This window comes from Cricetulus griseus, chromosome 2 (genome assembly GCF_003668045.3).
Source record: "Cricetulus griseus strain 17A/GY chromosome 2, alternate assembly CriGri-PICRH-1.0, whole genome shotgun sequence".
In the NCBI taxonomy this organism is placed as follows: domain Eukaryota; kingdom Metazoa; phylum Chordata; class Mammalia; order Rodentia; family Cricetidae; genus Cricetulus; species Cricetulus griseus.
In genome coordinates, this window is record NC_048595.1 from 335,646,170 (window position 1) to 335,663,869 (window position 17,700).

The 17,700-nt window shown below is 37.5% G+C and overlaps 1 protein-coding gene across 1 annotated transcript in view; it reads left to right on the forward strand.

Annotated features, from left to right (window-relative positions):
• The window catches only part of Hcn1 (hyperpolarization activated cyclic nucleotide gated potassium channel 1), a 372,838-nt gene extending 356,781 nt beyond the window's left edge, over window positions 1-16,057 (forward strand). Inside the window, exons 7-8 of the mRNA XM_027401418.2 lie at window positions 11,438-11,602; window positions 15,144-16,057. Coding sequence (XP_027257219.2) covers window positions 11,438-11,602; window positions 15,144-16,057 — 1,079 coding nt within the window. The remainder of the gene's footprint in view (window positions 1-11,437; window positions 11,603-15,143) is intronic.
• The last annotated feature ends 1,643 nt before the right edge of the window (window positions 16,058-17,700 follow it).

Sequence of the window (17,700 nt, forward strand, 5' to 3'; positions counted from 1 at the left end):
CTGGGCTGCAATAGTATCTTCCATAGGGAATGGGCTCCCAAAGTCCATTTGTGCTCTAGAGATAAAGACTGGCTCTGCTGTTAAAGGCTCCATAGACTGTCTTGGCCTCCTAGCTGGTACCCACATTCAGAGGGCTTGGTTTGGTTCAATTCTGTTTCTCCAGCTTTATGACTAGTGTCTCCATTCTATCAGTAGTCAGGTCCACTGTTTCTGCAGGTCTCTCCAGCCCTGTCTTTGCTCCTTTGCTCAACCCTCCTCCTGCACAACTGAATTCCAGTAGTATGGTTCAGTGTTTAGCTGTGGGTGTCTGTTTCTGCTTCAAAAGGCAACTGGATGAAGGCTCTCCTTCCTTTCCCTGCCCCTGGGGTCCAATTTGGTCAGGGGTTCTTGTCTCCATTCTCTTCTTCGAAGGACTATGCAATCTTCTCTTGGGGTCCTCCTTGTTTCCTAGCTCCTCTGGCAGTGTGGATTGCAGACTAGTGTTCCTTTGCTCTATGTCCAAAAATCAAAAATAAGTGAGTACATACCATGTTTATCTTTTTGTTATTGGGTTACCTCACTGAGGATGGCTTCTTCTAGTTCCATCCATTTGCCTGAAATTTCAAGATTCCGTTGGTATTTTTTCCGCTGAGTAGTATTCCATTGGGTAAATACACCACATTTTCTCTATCCATTCTTCAGTTGAGGGGCGTTTAGGTTGTTTCCATGTTCTGGCTTCTACAAATAATGCTGCTATGAACATAGTTGAACCTATGTCCTGATTGTATGAGTGTGCATTCTTTGGGTATATGCTCAAGAGAGGGATGGCTGGATCTTGCGGTAGACTGAATCCCAATTTCCTGAGCAACTGCCATACTGATTTCCAAAGTGGCTGTACAAGTTGGCACTCCCACCAGCAGTGGAGAAGTATAACCCTTTCTCCACATCCTCTCCAACATGAACTGTCATTGGTGTTTTTGATTTTGGCCATTCTGACAGGAGTAAGATGGTATCTCAGGAGTTGTTTTGATTTGCATTTCCCTGATGGCTAAGGATGTTGAACACTTTCTTATGTGTCTTTCAGCCATTTTGGATTCCTATGTTGAGAATCCTCTATTTAGTTTGGCACTCCAACTTTTAATTGCATTGTTTGGTGTTTTGGAGGCTAGCTTCTTGAGTTCATTGTATAATTTGGTGATCAGCCCTCTGTCAGATGTGGGATTGGTGAATATCTTTTCCCATTCTGTGGGCTGGCGTTTTGTCTTATTGACTGTGTCCTTTGCTTTACAGAAGCCATTAATCCCAGCACAACAGAATTTCTTAATTTAGTATAAAATCTGTGTAGAAAACCTTTGTTAGGGCTCAGAACTATCCTCTTTTTCAAATTTCACATATCTTAGATTAAGTACTAAGACAAAATATTCTACAATGTACATTTACTTATCATCATCATTTAATGCTATTTCTTTTTAATTATTACATTTTTATCAAAAATAATTTTTCATAAAATATATATTTAATCACAGTTCCCCCTCTCACTCATATCCTTCCAACCCCCACACCTTTCTATTTCCATGTTTTTCTCTTTCTATGAAGAAAACAAAGAGGTAAATGAAAAACAAACAAGAGTGCAATAAAGCAAACTAACAAAAAAAGAAAAGAAAGAGCACACATAACAAAACACATGTACAAGCACACACCTATACACAAAACTCATAAATACCAAAGCCAGAAACCAAAATATACAAGCAAAAGACTAGTAAAGAAAACAGTGAGCAAACAAAGCAATATTCAACAAAAAAGTCCCCCAAAATGCCTTTGAACTTGTTTTGTGTTGGCCATCAACTGCTGGGTGAGATGGAATGGAAATACTCATTAATTACTCGTGGACATGCAAACTTCTATGAAAAGCAGTCTTGCAGTTCTTTAGGAAGCTGGGAATATATTTACCTCATGATCCAGCTATACTACTCTTGGGTATGTGCCCAAAGGACTCTGCATCCTATTACAGAGATGTTGTCTCATCCATATTGAGAAATAAGGAACTGTGTAGATAACCATTAAAAGAAGAATGTATAATTAAAATGTGAGACATTTACTCAATGGTATTTAGTTGTTAAAAAATAAAAGTCAACAGTAAATAGATATAGCCAGAAAAAATACCTTTGATACCACAAAGGTTAGGTATAGAGTAGTAAATTAAGGAGGAGGGGAGGATCTCCCAGGGAAAAGAAATAGACTATAGAGTTGGAGAGAATGGGTAGGGGAAGACTTGACTAAGAAGGTTAAACAGAGATGGGAATGGAAGAGAATGGAATAAGGGAAGAAATGTGAGGAGATATACCTAACACTAAGGACTATTTGATGGGCATATGGAAACACACTACAGAAGAAACTTCTTAAAATATATACATAAAAAATCTAAATGGAGCCACCAAATAACAATGCCCCAACAAGACATTTCTCACCACCAAGTGAAAGCTCCAGTGCCAGAAATAAATTACATATAATTGAGTTGTTGGCCAAAGAGATCCCATAGAAAACTCCAAACAACTTAGGCTGGCTATTGCCAGGACTCTTGGTTTCTCTCCATAAGCTAACAGTAAGTCCCCATTGCTGATGACAACACCTACACATCTCACTAAGCATGCAGAAGTCGAGATGGTGCCTAACTAGAGCCTTCACCTCTTTTGGCTTGTTGTTTCGTATCTATCAACTATTTTATGTACCTCCAATGAAAGTTACTAGTCAATGATGTGGATCTGCATATTTGGGTCTATATACAAAAATAGATAAATTAATGAGGCATCCCAGTGTCATTTATATGATTACAATTATTACCTTGATTTTGCTGATTAGTTGTCATAAAGAATGATGCCTGCTGGGCGCTGGTGGTGCACGCCTTTAATCCCAGCATTTGGGAGGCAGAGGCAGGCGGATCTCTGTGAGTTCGAGGCCAGCTTGGTCTCCAGAGCAAGTGCCAGGATAGGCTCCAAAGCTACACAGGGAAACCCTGTCTTGAAAAACCAAAAAACAAAACAAAACAAAAAAAGAATGATGCTTCTTGGATTGGAAAAAGATCAACAGATTCTTAGCTGGGAAAAAAATCAGCAGAATCTTAGGTTCTTCAGGATCTGTTTGTGAGTGTGGGTGTTTTCTTATGGAAGATGTATTCACACAGTTAACTTTTTATGTTTAGCTTTCACAGAGTGCCAGCTGGGAATGACACAGAAGCTTGAATATTGGTTTTCTACTCAGTTCATGACCTCTCTCTGCCAACCCACACACACTAGTCAAAGATCTCACTGTGACCTATCAAAAGGAAAAGAGAATACAAAACGGTGGGATCTGCTAGCTAAAAGGATGCTAATGTAAACATACATTTCCAAAAGCAGTTACATGTAGAAATAGGTTTGGTAGGCATATGCTGGGAGGTGGCTTAGGGTTAACATTGGAGTTTCTACTATGGAAAGCACAGGGGGTTGGATGCAGAAGATAAAGCATCATAAGAATTTTACAGGCAGAGTTTATAGGTAGTCAACTGCTTTCAGGAACCACAGTGATTCTAGTGATCTGGGACCCAGGACATGGGAAGGGGGTGGCGCACCAGGCTTATAAATCATGCACAGTTGCATTTTCAATCATTCTTTATGGAGAGCAATGACAGGCTTCTTTATTGGTCTTCACCTGATGAAAACCTACTACTGGGAAGAGTTCTCTAGTCAGGTTATTAATCTTGTGTACACTCATTAAAACTGGTTTTCTGAGTTCTGTGATAAAACATGGCAACTTGCACACACAGGACCTTTCAATATTAGCAACTAGGTAAATTTAAGGAAAAGTTTCATGAACTAAAATTTTCTCTGCATGCCAAAGTTTTGATTATTTCCCCTCCAAATAAACTTTTGCCTTCACTCAGAGTACAGTTGATTTCTTTTTTCTTTTATGTCTAGCTTCAAATCCATAGATTCTCTATCACCTGTCATGTTGAGTTGCAGCCTCATTTCACTGTGACTAGTGGAAAATTTTGCTCCCATGCTCAGTGCAATAGTTTTTGTTCAGGCAAATTCCTGTCACTCATTACTAAACTTATCAAAAATTTCTTTACAAATCTTTATTTTGACTACTAAAATCCTCCCTTCCAGTTTATTTTGTAAACCAAATACAGATAAATATTCTTGTGCCACAAATATTCGGTAAGGAATTTGCCTTTCCAAGAAAGAGTTTTGTCATTTCCTAAAACAGTGTTTTACATATAGACTCATTCCAGCTGTAATGTTATAGGTGATGATGAAGTTTTCCAGTATAACAGGATTGTGCTCTATACCAGGTCAACCTAAGATGTTCCTGTATTTTTATATGGTTTATGGTTTATGACTCCTCCCTCAATAAACAGTGTCCCATGAACCTGTACTCAAGATTACTGCATCCCACTGCCATCTTCTTACTTGTTTTCTTTTCTTTCTTCTTCCCTCTGCTCTATGGACTATAGTCCCTCCACCTGCTTCCAAGCTGGTATAAGTCCCTTCATGTTATGCCAGGCAAACAAAAACTCTCTACATTATATTTAGTGATGTACCACTTAAAGCCTTATGAAGTAACCAGAAAAAATATATTTGGAATGACTTTCTAAGCATTTTAAAACATAGTGCATGGATTTCTAATGCTGGAAAGATTAGTGTAATTTCCTCATTATGTATTCCTTGTGGCTTCAAAATACTAGTAGTAATAGGGAAGTGATTACAATTATTATCCCTTAATTTCTATTCCTTTTGTTTCTTTTATCCAATTTCTTTCAAATAAGGATACTGGATCCAGATGTAAATCTGATAACTACAATTACTCATTTTCTTAATAACTTATACCTAGCAACACCTTTAAACTTTGGAAAATGCAGAACTTAGATCTGTTACAGATTAGGAAACCCTAACATACTTTTTAATGAGGTACCAGATGTTGGCTATGAACATTAAAGCAAGAAAACTCTCTAGAAATGTGAGGAGATCATTTATTTTTATATTAAACAAACCATAAAAGTGTACATTTAAATTCTTATTATCATGTAAGCACACACACATTTCAGTGTGTGCATGAGGTGAGGGAGTTGGTCAAGTATTTGAGAGTCAATTTATTTTTTGCTGTCTTAGGCTTGTCCAATAAGTATACAGTGAGTCTGTTCTAAGATAGAGAGATATTTCTGTAATATTTTTGTCCCGTTTTAAGTGAGCATATTCAGCAACACAAGGAAAACAGAGCTGACAAGAAATCACTTCACAAAATATATCTGAGGTCTCTAAGATATGAAATCATTTGATGAATTTTTCAAGAGCTGGCTTCACTTTAAAGAAATTTGTAATTCAAGGTGTTTGAGTAACTTTTAAAAAGTTGAGTGTTGACAGATTTAAAATCAAAAAGAAATAACTGGCGTGATCTGGTACATTTTTAAAGCTGGTTAGAAGCAAGAAGTCAGTGGTCCCACCTGCCTTAGCTTTTATATTTTGTTACATTTATGGCCATTGAAAAATTAAATCCATGCATGTTTACACTGACTAACACAGGAATGACAATTGCTGTTTCTTATTTAGCCAACAGATAGTATAAGAATTCCTAAAACCATCAATATCTAGTATTTAATTTACCAAAGTTTGGTAGTATAAGTATGTATTTCATATGTGTTTATGAACAATACCATGTAAAACTGATTTATATAGACATTAGACAGAGTCACAATAAAATGAAAAGGCAACAGTGCAAATTAGAAGAGGAAGGGGAACAGAGCTAAGAGGTAAAAACCACAAACTTCAGTGAAACCTATCTATAGACAACAAAGTAACATGATGTCACATCAGAATGTTTGTAATCAATTGGAATGAAATGGGAATCTTGGGAATTCTAGAAAATGGAGCCAATGGACCAGCAGTTAAGAGCACACACTACTCTTACAGAAGACTAATTTATATCATCTAGAGAAATGAATCAATTTAATATAGGGGGAAGGCTATGAATTGCTTAACAAGCCAATAGCTTTAGATCACCTAAGTAATCAAAATAACAATTGCCAACAGTATAGGAGAGAACACAATAACTGTAAGGGCTGGCCCATGGGTACATTCAAATTGCCAAATCATTATTGGAAAATGGCAAGACTGTATATTCATGGCCATTAGAATATTTATCATGATATACATTCTGTCAATATGTAACCATTCCTTCATAATATCCTTATTTGAAAATGTATCATTCTTAGTCTGGCTTAGAAATACAAAATTTGGAATATATAATATAATACAAAACTGGTATTTAATGTTCTGTCCTAGCCACATTTCTTTAGATTTCTTCTCAAATCTACTTAACATTCAAAATACTGCCATAAGACAAGTTTGATATGCAAATTGGTAAATACAGATGATAATGTCTCTTATGCCATCTGGAGACAATATTTTGTTAGTTCTAGTGTAACTAATAGAAAGACCAGAAATATAATAAATATAAAAGAAAAACAAAATGATTTTTTCTGACATATTATTATGAGACACTGGATTAGGAAGGTAAGAATATTACCTGAAAAAAATAGCATTTTCCTTCATAATGAGTAATTACTCTTATTTCTTGATACTGAGATTTAGGACGTGAAGCTAGTATCTCTGGTCACAGTGAACAACTGCGTACATTTCCCATAAATTCTAGGACTCTGGCAAAGCACCTGACTTTAGAAAGTCTATCAGGAGTTCCTGATTTACTCTCTGTCACTGGGATGTCAAACTGTTTGCGAGGTCAGTGAAATCCTTCTGAGTCGGAAAATGCTTGAAGCTATTTGCTCCACCTCGGTAAATAACTGCTTATATAGGTGACAGTAATGTCAAGTGGACTTAAATGTTTAGGATCAGGGTTAACGAATGTCAGCAAGGAGAGCATCGGGCAGATAATGAATCTCATAGCTAAAGGATTATTAAAAGTAGTCACACGGTGTGCTGGGGCAAATCTAATCCCTCAAACTACAGTCTTTCTGATGCTGAAGTTGGGCTCAGCTTTCTAATGTGCCTGTGATAGGGCATATTACTGACAGTTTTCATCTTAGACAAGTTCAGTAATCCCTTAGCCACTCCTGTAATTGCACTGTAAAGCACTGTGGGAAAATCCTACCTAGATAAATCTGTCAAGCTCTCATTATTTGAAAAAAATTATAATATATTACAGTATTATCTTCTGGTGAGTGGATTCTTCACTAAGTACATTTGTGCTGAAGATCTTCCTTTGGCATATGGAACTGAAGATTGAATCTGAGGCCTTGCGCATGTTATGAAGCACTCTTCCACCAAGCTACTCTGTGGCCCCTCACTAAAAGAAGTGCTTACACTTAGGTTGTGCCCTGCCAGGTTCTAAGAAATGAACAAAGAGAATAAGCAGACAGTTGGGGAAATAAATAGAATTTAAAATAGATATGTGGACACTTTCATAAGTTTATAGTTTAGATTGCAGTTTATCAGAAATTTTGTTTCACTTCTAGGTCCTTGATTTCATCATGTTTATGGAATCAACTTGAGCACCTCAAAGCAACTTAAATTTTCTACTGATGATTTATGACATATCTATATCTAAGAAAACACTGGTAAATTTTCTTTAAGACCTAGCAAAACCCTTAGAGGTATTTTGTGTGTCATAACCTAAGTACATGGCAATTTCTATTAAAAACGTGTTCTATCAGCCGAGCGTTGGTGGTGCACGCCTTTAATCCCAGCACTCAGGAGGCAGAGGCAAGTGAATCTCTGTAAGTTTGAGGCCAGCCTTGTCTACAAAGTGTCAGGATAGGCTGCTAAGCTACACAGAGAAACCCTGTCTTGAAAAAACAAACTAACAAACAAAAAAGTGTTCTATCTAGCAGGAGAGCTGGTGCTGTATTATCTAAATCTCAATAACAGAACACAGGGTTATAGTTCCTTTATATAATGAAAATTTGATAAATAATTCATTTTGTAGGCTCTGTTGCTTTTGGCTCATTGATTCAACCAGAAAAACAATAAGCAACTATTATTCACCATGTGGGTACTGTAGGCATAAGAGCTAATGCAACTTGATAGATTAGATATGAATAAATCTATGCTACAAACTTGATACTAATCAAACTACAGTGATGTTAATTAAGTGTTATTTTTTCTACAATGTCCAAAGAATGTAGGTATTTTTCTGGAACTTTTCTACCAAAAATCATCAGTCTGGGTTACAATTAAGGACTTGAAATCCTCAGGCCCATACCCTTCATCCTATACCAAAACAGGTATAGGTTTTGATGTGTGTAGCTGGATCAACAGGAATTTAACTACTACAGTTCTACTAAGCCATCAGATTCCTGGAGAAGCAGAAGAAGGCTGTCTGATTTGTTCATTTGGCATCTATCCCCATATTTTATCCATATAGGTAACTATAGCACATAAAACAGTGTAAATAGCATTCTACTTCCACACTATTTCCATAACTTTAATTGTCTGATAAAATCCTTCACTGAACAGTACTGATGTTTCAAAAAACTTTAATTACATAAGAAACTTTGTGATAAAAAGTTTATTTATATTTGCATGTACTTGCTTGTTTGTTTATGTGTTCGTCTGTGTATGCATACATATGGGTGGGCATGTGCCATTACACATGTGTAGATAGAGGTCAGAAGACAATTGTGCCAGAAAGTTCTTTTTGTCTGCAACATGAGTCCCAGTCAGCATTGGTAGCAAGTGTCTTTACCCAATGGACCATCTCATGTGTTCCAAACCAGTCACTTTAAAGACAAAAAAAGTGAAATTACTTCCAAGTTTTAAAAAAGGGCAATGACTACAAGAACTTTATTTAATTAATAAAAATTTGAAAGTAATGTTTTATAGATTAGCTAGAAAAATGGAAATTCTAATTGGAAACATGAAGTTACCACATTTTGAGTATATTAATTTTAGTGAAGAATTCTTGGGTGATATTTAGTTAGGAGTCTTCATTTGTATTCTTGAAACATTCTTTTCTTCATTCTAATCTCAAAAGGAATACATAAAGTATACTAAGGTATCCTGTCAGACCTTCACCTGAACCTCATCTCTGCTTTTATTTTTTTAATATAGACTTTCTGAGCCAGTGCTTAGAATCACTTTCAATTCTCTGTATCTCTCTGCTTCCATCCCCCTAGAGTTCACATCTTTTCTGATTTATAACTTTTTCTTTCAAATTCCTTTACATATATATATATATATATATATATATATATGTACCTTTTATTGAAAAGGACCCTGCAAGTATCAATACAGGCAGTTATCTGCAAAGAGTTGAAAATGAAAACTCAGTTGAGATTCACTTTGTCAACCTGGATCAGACTTGGGCAGTTTGTTGTCAGCATATTTAAAACACAATAAAATTTGTGGAAAAGCTTCCAGCAATGAACATTCCCATTCCTGCAATCATTCTGAAACCACATACATAATAAAGCTTAAAGTGTGACTATGTAGAAACTCCTTTAAAAAGTACATGTGACAATAAGGGTGGGTTTTATACCTAAAGGGACTAGATTCTACTGTGGTCTGTGACCAAATGTCATAAAGCTCAGCCAGCTATAAAGTACATGTGACATCCTCCCTAATGATGGTTTCTGTTAACTGAAATATAGGGAGGGAAGAATCTGGGATAAACATTCTGGGGTACTTTATGAAGTCTGCCTCTGTAGCAAAGGGTGGATGAATTCTGCCTCCACAGATAACCAAAAGGTCACTAGGTCATTAACAGTCTACTGAACAGAAAATATTTATTTTATCTCCTCCACTGAGGAGAGGCCCCTGTATGTTTAAAATTCCTGGTTTTCTTAGTAATATGTGGTGCAAGAATCTTTGTGCCCCCAACAATATATAATTTATACCTGTTGGAGATATATCAATAAAGATGTTTCAGTAAAATGAAGACACCAGCAGAAAGAAATTTCAACCTACCTCATTATGAGAGAAAGGGTTTTATTTCATTCCTTTACCCTTGTTGTGTTATAGGATTCTATAAGTCTCTGAGGATTTCAAACCTTTGATTCTAAGAGCACAGAGCACAAAATTAATTTTTAATATGTCCTGTAATCACCATTATTTTTCATAACTTATAAAATACCCTTAATCAATCTGAAGGGGTATCTTTTCTAGTCTCCATTTTTTGTTTAAATAAGAAACAAGATTTTTTTGTTTGTTTTTCGAGACAGGGTTTCTCTGTGTAGCTTTGGAGCCTATCCTGGCACTCACTCTAGATACCAGGCTGGCCTGGAACTCACAGAGATCTGCCTGCCTCTGCCTGTACCTCCCGAGTGCTGGGATTAAAGGCATGCGCAACCAACACCCGGCTTTGAAACAAGATTGTCTTACATGTCAATCCCAGTTCCCTCTCCCTCCCTTCCTCCCCTGCCTGCCCCCAACTAACACTCTACTTATCCCATACCATTTCTGTTCCCCAGGGAGGGTAATGACTTCCATAGGGGGTCTTCAGAGCCTGTCATATCCTTTGGGATAGGGCCTAGGTCCTCTCCCCTGTGTGTCTAGGCTCAGGGAGTATCCCTCTATGAGGAATGGGCTCCCAAAGTCCATTCCTATGCTAGGGATAAGTACTGATCTACTTCAAGAGGCCCATAGATTTCTGAGGCCTCCTTACTGACACCCACATTCATGGTGTCTGGATCGGTCCCATGCTGGTTTCCCAGCTATCAGTCTGGGGACCAAGAGTTCCCCCTTGTTCAGGCCAGCTGTTTCTGTGGGTTTCACCAGCCTGGTTTTGACCCCTTTGCTCATAACTCCTTCTCTACAACTGGATTCTGCCATTCAAAGAAAACCTGCCTTTGTTTTCTAAAACGGAAAATTTCTTCTCTCCCATTTGAACCAAAAGCCTTCCTAGTTTTAAAACATCTGCAGTGCCCAGAGCTGGTAGCACACATCTTTAATCCCAGCACTCGGGAGGCAGAGGCAGGCAGATCTCTGTAAATTAGAGGCCAGCCTGGTCTACAGAGCAAATACCAGAATAGGCTCCAAAGCTACACGGAGAAACCCTGTCTTGAAAACAAAACAAAAAAAAAATTGCAGTTTTTAAAATAGGTATTATCCAGTGACTGATGGTCATACCTGAAAACATACATACATGCTATAAGGATTGAACAGGCTACATTTAGGGATGTGCATATGTATACATATAAAGATGTGCATGTAATAACAAGGTGAAATTAGAGGCCATGAATTTGAAGGAGAGTAGGGTTTGAAAGGAGGAAAGGTAAAGGAGAATTGTAATTATATTTTAATCTCAAATATAAAATTTAAAAATGAATATTAGTAGTTGGATTTACTGGTAAATAAAAAATGGATGCCTCAAATGATTGGCTTCTCACATGAAGCTTTTTAATTGTTTGAGGCATTCAAAACTTGACAAAGATCCTTACCAATCAAGTCATTCTCCCTTCTTTTTACAGAGATTTGCCTACTGACCAAAGGCCGGCGCACAGCCAGTGTTCGAGCTGATACATACTGTCGTCTTTACTCTCTTTCGGTGGACAACTTCAATGAGGTTTTGGAGGAATATCCAATGATGAGAAGAGCTTTTGAGACAGTTGCTATTGACCGACTCGATCGGATAGGTACTCTTTAACTTTCACTTTTTCTCAAGCACAATTCATTTTAGTTTCAAATTCTAGTGCATGGGCCCCTTGTTAATTTGTATGAAAAAAAGTAGCATACAACCGTTTAGTAAATAGTTGTTTAGAAAGACCCGAGGTCCTTCCTGTTCCTTCTAAGTCCTCTGGATTGATTTGTTCATGTCTGTTTTCACCAGCTATGCAATCTGATAGCCCAAGTGATACCACTTCAGTTTGAATCTTCAGGTAAAAAGCACTAGTACAAATTCTAGATGGCACTACAATAATATTAAAAACCAATACCATGAGTCTATATTACATCCTCAAATTTTATCATAAGGTTCTTTTTATCTTTATGGGCAAGTTTTACATTTCATGCTTATATTAAAAATTTAAAACTTACACAATTTGTCTCAGCAAAAACATCAAAATGTTTGTAATACAGACTCTAAGAGAATAAGCTTTTGGAGACATGAACCAACATAGATGTTTACTTTGCAAACATCAAAGTTGTGATGTCTTTCGTGCTACAAAACAAAAACGTATTAAATAGAACTTATTAGTTATGTTAAAGATTTGCGTAGTTTCCACCAGCAAAGTAGGATCACATTGTCTTGCTGTTAAATTTGCTAGCTATCCCAGAATATGCTGATAAGATAGTTTGAATTCATTCTTCCAACTTTAACCATTTTGTTCACCTTACCTTTCCTTTCCCTCTGCCTTAGCATAGTTCTGCACTAAATTAATTATTCAGCTCAAGCACTGTTTCCTATGGAAACTTTTCCTGGCTTCTCACCACATACTAGGCAGAATTCCCTTGATGAATTCTGATATAGTCTCCTATGTTTCCCTCTCACAGCATTGACTTTGTTATAGTAACTGTTTTTAAAAAGTACTAACCTTTATTAAAGGAAAGTGCATCTTTAACTCACCATTACACTTTCAATACCTTGTCTACAATGCATGTGTGTTGAAGGGGGGAGAAGGAGGAGGGAGTAAATATGCCTGAAGCAGATGGATTTGGGGTCAGTCAGAAGTAAACAAAAGGTGTTTCAAGATCTTCATCCTAAAAATGGTAAGGTCTTAATATTTGTGACAGCCTCTTACTTTCTTTCCCTCAATGTAGGTCAAAATGAAAGTTTTGAAGGGTCAAATAGTAGATGAGATAAAGAAAAGAACAGTGTGGACATTATCACAGGGCACAACAAACATACCAGAAGTTCATATTGACAACTTAGAGAGTTCAGGGAACATTTTAAGAGACATCCCTAAAAACAGGATTTGAAGACGATCTCATTTGTTTTTCCTTTGTCAGTGTTCATATTAGACATAGAGACTAACTTCTGAGTATTTGGGATTTGTTTCCTAAACCAAATAGACATCTTTAGATAAATTATCAAAATCTAGTATATTCAGTAATTTCTATTGATCTGGTTCATATTCATTCTCTTCAGAATTGTAATCCCTCAAAAAAGTTACATGAAATGGTTTAATCAATAATGCAAGCAATGGCATTGCTAGTAAGTACCCAACTTTTGTGGTTTTGACACCAATAAAACTCAACCAGTGCATTAAAACCATAATAATCATTTTAATTATTTTCATAGATAAAGATACTTTAATTGTGAAATATAGACTGTTTGAATACAAAGCAATGTTGTCCATCTCACTTGTGAGATCAGCACTTTATTTATTATAGTTAGTTAAGGCAATATATCAAATAAACAGCTGTATACATTATTGATACTAACGTAAGAGACTTTTTGCTTTAGGAAATAAGAGGGGCTTTGAAGAAAGGAACAATAACTATTTGGGCAATGATATAAAATGATCAGGTTTCTTAGCATCCAAGAAAAGTCCAAATATACTCAACCTGTTGCAAATATACTCGGCTACTTTTGAAGTGATACTATTTAGAAGTGGAACATAATGTCTTCACTTTTCAGTTACCATGATTATTTGAGTATTTTTTATTTTATTTTTGTATATGTGTGTACTTTTTTTGAAAACAGATGCTTCTCTCATGTAATACATCCAGGCCAGTTTCTCCTTCTTCTACTCCTCCTAGACACTGGACCCTTTTCCCCAAAATCCATTTTATCTCTGTCATCTCCCTTCAGAAAAACAAACAAACAAGCAAAACAAACAAACAAAACAGTCCCCCAAGAGACAACAACCAAACACAACAAACAGAATACAATGAAGCAGGGCAATCTAACAGGAGGGAAAGAGTCCCAAGAGCAGGGAAAGGACTCAGAGACACACCTGCTCCCACAGTTATGAGAATCACAAAAATACCTGGCTAATAGCCGAAACATAGGCGGAGGACCTGGTATAGACTGTTTTAGGCCAGGTGCTTAATGCTTCAGACTCTGTAAGCCCATGTGTCTGTCTTAGTTGATTCAGTGTTCTGATGTCTTCCATATTCTTATCTATTTTTTTATTTTTAGCAATGCATAATTGTTACTAATTAATATTCTGCCAGGGAATGTCAAGTTATTGCAAAACTCTCAGAAATTTGTTGCAGGAAGTGAAACTAAAGCTTATTTGTGTCCTGGAGTGAGCTGAGAATTTCAGAGATCTGCCCCCCCACACACACACACACATACACACAGCCTCTGTACAGAGGAGGAAAGCTCACAAGGTAATCCTCAGGGTGCATGCTCATAAGCATCCTTTGAGGAGATTTGCTTGCAAATGCTAAATCTAGACCCCAGGTCAGGTTGTTCACATGTAATTGGTATTTGTATTTCTTTTAAAGCTCCAGAGATAAGAGAAATATTTAGCTAGAATGAAGAATCATTGGTACCTGGCACTGGTCAAAGGTTAAATCTCTGAGACAGTTTTCATGAAACTATATATAAAACAGTATCAGATTCGAAATGTGGATTTGGCCAGAGGAAGTGCCTTTCTACAGGCACCCAGATGATTCAGATGAAGCCCACTTGTCATCTGTAGCAAGGCTTCACAATCAGAATCTCTTCCTCTCTTCACAGCCTCTTTTCTTTCTAACCCAAATTTGTAAGCATCAATGTTAACTTCCCCAAGCCATAAATGAGATGGATCCATCTGCTTCATTATCCTGAGGATTGTATAAATGGTTCTGCCTAAAGCCCTTTGTTGACTGTGTGTCCCAAAGGAAATGTTCCAGTATTGTCTCTTAACTCTCCATTGCTTTGCCTTGCAAACACAACTTGAAATTAAAATAATGATTCCAGGCCCAGCCTAACCCAAACAGGACTTCTGTACACCTCCGATTATGCCCCTATTGTAATTATATGCTCTGATTATGCTCTTTTATACAACAGCTTTTGTTTTTTGCCATCTTTTGTCTTTCCAATTTTTAAGTAATGGGTAAGATTTCCAAGCAGAATTCTGCAACAAGGCAGAAGTTTCACTTCTGTTTGGTGCTGACAGATAAGTTCTTGACTTCTAAACCTGTGGGTCTTAATGCTGAGATACATCACCCAGGAGTAGCCAGTTTCATGTGGCATTACTAGTTCCTTTCAGCCTGTCTAAGTGTCTATTTTTCCTTTGCTTATAGGCAAGAAAAACTCCATTCTCCTTCAGAAGTTCCAGAAGGATCTGAACACTGGTGTTTTCAACAATCAGGAGAATGAGATCCTCAAGCAGATTGTGAAACACGACAGAGAGATGGTGCAAGCTATCCCCCCAATCAACTACCCACAAATGACAGCCCTGAATTGCACATCATCAACCACCACCCCAACCTCCCGCATGAGGACACAATCTCCACCTGTCTATACTGCAACCAGCCTGTCTCACAGCAATCTGCATTCGCCCAGTCCCAGCACACAGACACCCCAGCCCTCAGCCATCCTGTCACCCTGCTCCTATACCACAGCAGTCTGCAGTCCACCTGTACAGAGCCCCCTGGCCACACGAACTTTCCACTATGCCTCTCCCACTGCTTCCCAGCTGTCACTCATGCAGCAGCCGCAGCCGCAGCTATCGCAGTCCCAGGCACCGCAGACTCAGCCGCAACAACAGCCACAGCCTCAGCAGCCACAGCAGCAGCAGCAGCAACAGCCACAGACACCTGGTAGCTCCACACCGAAAAACGAAGTGCACAAGAGCACGCAAGCACTTCATAACACCAACCTGACAAGAGAAGTCAGGCCCCTCTCGGCTTCGCAGCCCTCGCTGCCCCATGAGGTGTCCACTATTATCTCCAGACCTCATCCCACTGTGGGCGAGTCCCTGGCCTCCATCCCTCAGCCTGTGGCAGCTGTCCACAGCACAGGCCTTCAGGCAGGGGGCAGGAGCACAGTGCCACAACGTGTCACTTTGTTCCGACAGATGTCCTCAGGAGCCATCCCCCCCAACCGAGGAGTGCCTCCAGCACCTCCACCACCAGCAGCTGTGCAGAGAGAATCTCCCTCAGTCTTAAACACAGACCCAGATACAGAAAAACCACGTTTTGCTTCAAATTTATGATCCTTGCTGATTGTCAAAGCAGAAAAGAAATACTCTAATAAAATATTCACAGATATTATTTTATTCTATCAAATGATAGATCCCTATAGCCTACTCTGAAAAGATATTTTAGACAGCTCTGGCCTTCATGCAAATGTAAAAACATATATACATATACAATTAAATATATATCTATATATATAAATGCCCAAGAAAAGTTCAAAAGACTTGTATAGCATTCAGTGTTACATGTCTTCCTTTCTTTAAAATCATTAAAGAATTTAACCCATTGTTGTAAGATCATTGATTTCTAAGCCACTTTTACTTAATTCCTTTGATACACGTATTTCTCTCTTTTATGAAGGGGTCAATGGAATCAAAACTCAGATTTTGAAAAGGCATCTCCAATTCGTTCCAGAACAGCACCAATCAAAGCTTTCTTTCATTAGCTGTACCTCTCCATCTAGATTGTTAATTATGTGGGATGAAATAACCAAATCCCAGTTTATAGTTCTAAATTGTATTTTGGTGCTTTAAATTTTGAGTTAGGTGAAGGAATACACTACATTCTCAGCCACCATAGGAGACTAACGCTGCCACTGCTAAGGCTTTCTCTAACCTCAAACATGTTCTCTGATTTGGCAGAAAGGTGAGGAGGTATTTGTCCTCACATGTTATTGGACTTTCATCAAGACTAAGTCAATGTTAACTGTAAATAACTTTTCCAATCCAAATAAAAGTAACTATTCTGTGGTGTATAAAGGTAAAAGTCACTCACTGTTTAAGAATTTAGTTTCATGCCTTCACTTCAAGAGTTAAGAGTTTTAAATTTCACAAAATCTAATACTTGTGACAATTGTTCAACTGTAACGCAATGGCTTCAGACCTACCATATTATTTTTATCCTGCGATATTTTATGCAAAATTGTATGCTTGAATCTACAAATTGCTTGTATTACACAAAAAAATTATTACTTTTCTTCCTTATTGACATAATCAAGAATCTGAAACTAGTCCTGGCATGCTTTTTGGGGCAAAAAAAGTAGATTCCAATCAGTCATTGTAAGAAAAGGCTTACAGTATTTCTCACTTCTGGACGATATAACAATTCATTAATTGCCTCTTTTAAAATTCTTAAAAGGCTGACTTGAATCTCTGACTTAAATCTAGAAGTGAGGTTTTCACTTTAATTTAATATTATTGCTGTTATCATCTTTTAAACAATTATTTGCAAATCACAGCTTGGTTTGGAGTTAAATGTGTTGTGTGTCTTCATATTAGCTGGTAGTTTATTGTGATGTTAATGTGAAGAAATAAATATAATATATCATCACATCTGTTTGGAAATGCACATTTGCCCTATGTATATTGTAACTAAGCAGTTAGTAAATCTTAAGGCATGTGGTAACCAACATAGTCCTTAGATAGACAGGAGGTTTGTTCTTTTAAATGTGCTGAAAATAGTGTGGACATGGTAACAGGAAGCAGGGGTGAAGTTGAGCTGTCTGTAAGCATTGTTTGTCTGTTCATTTGTTTCCTTAATTCTTTCTGTGAGCACCAGCCTCGTCTAGAGAAGTCCCTTAGTGATCATGTGTGCTTACTGCATCCCACACATGTGGGAGACAACTAGAACACAATGGGAGGATTCCTAATGTCTGACTTCT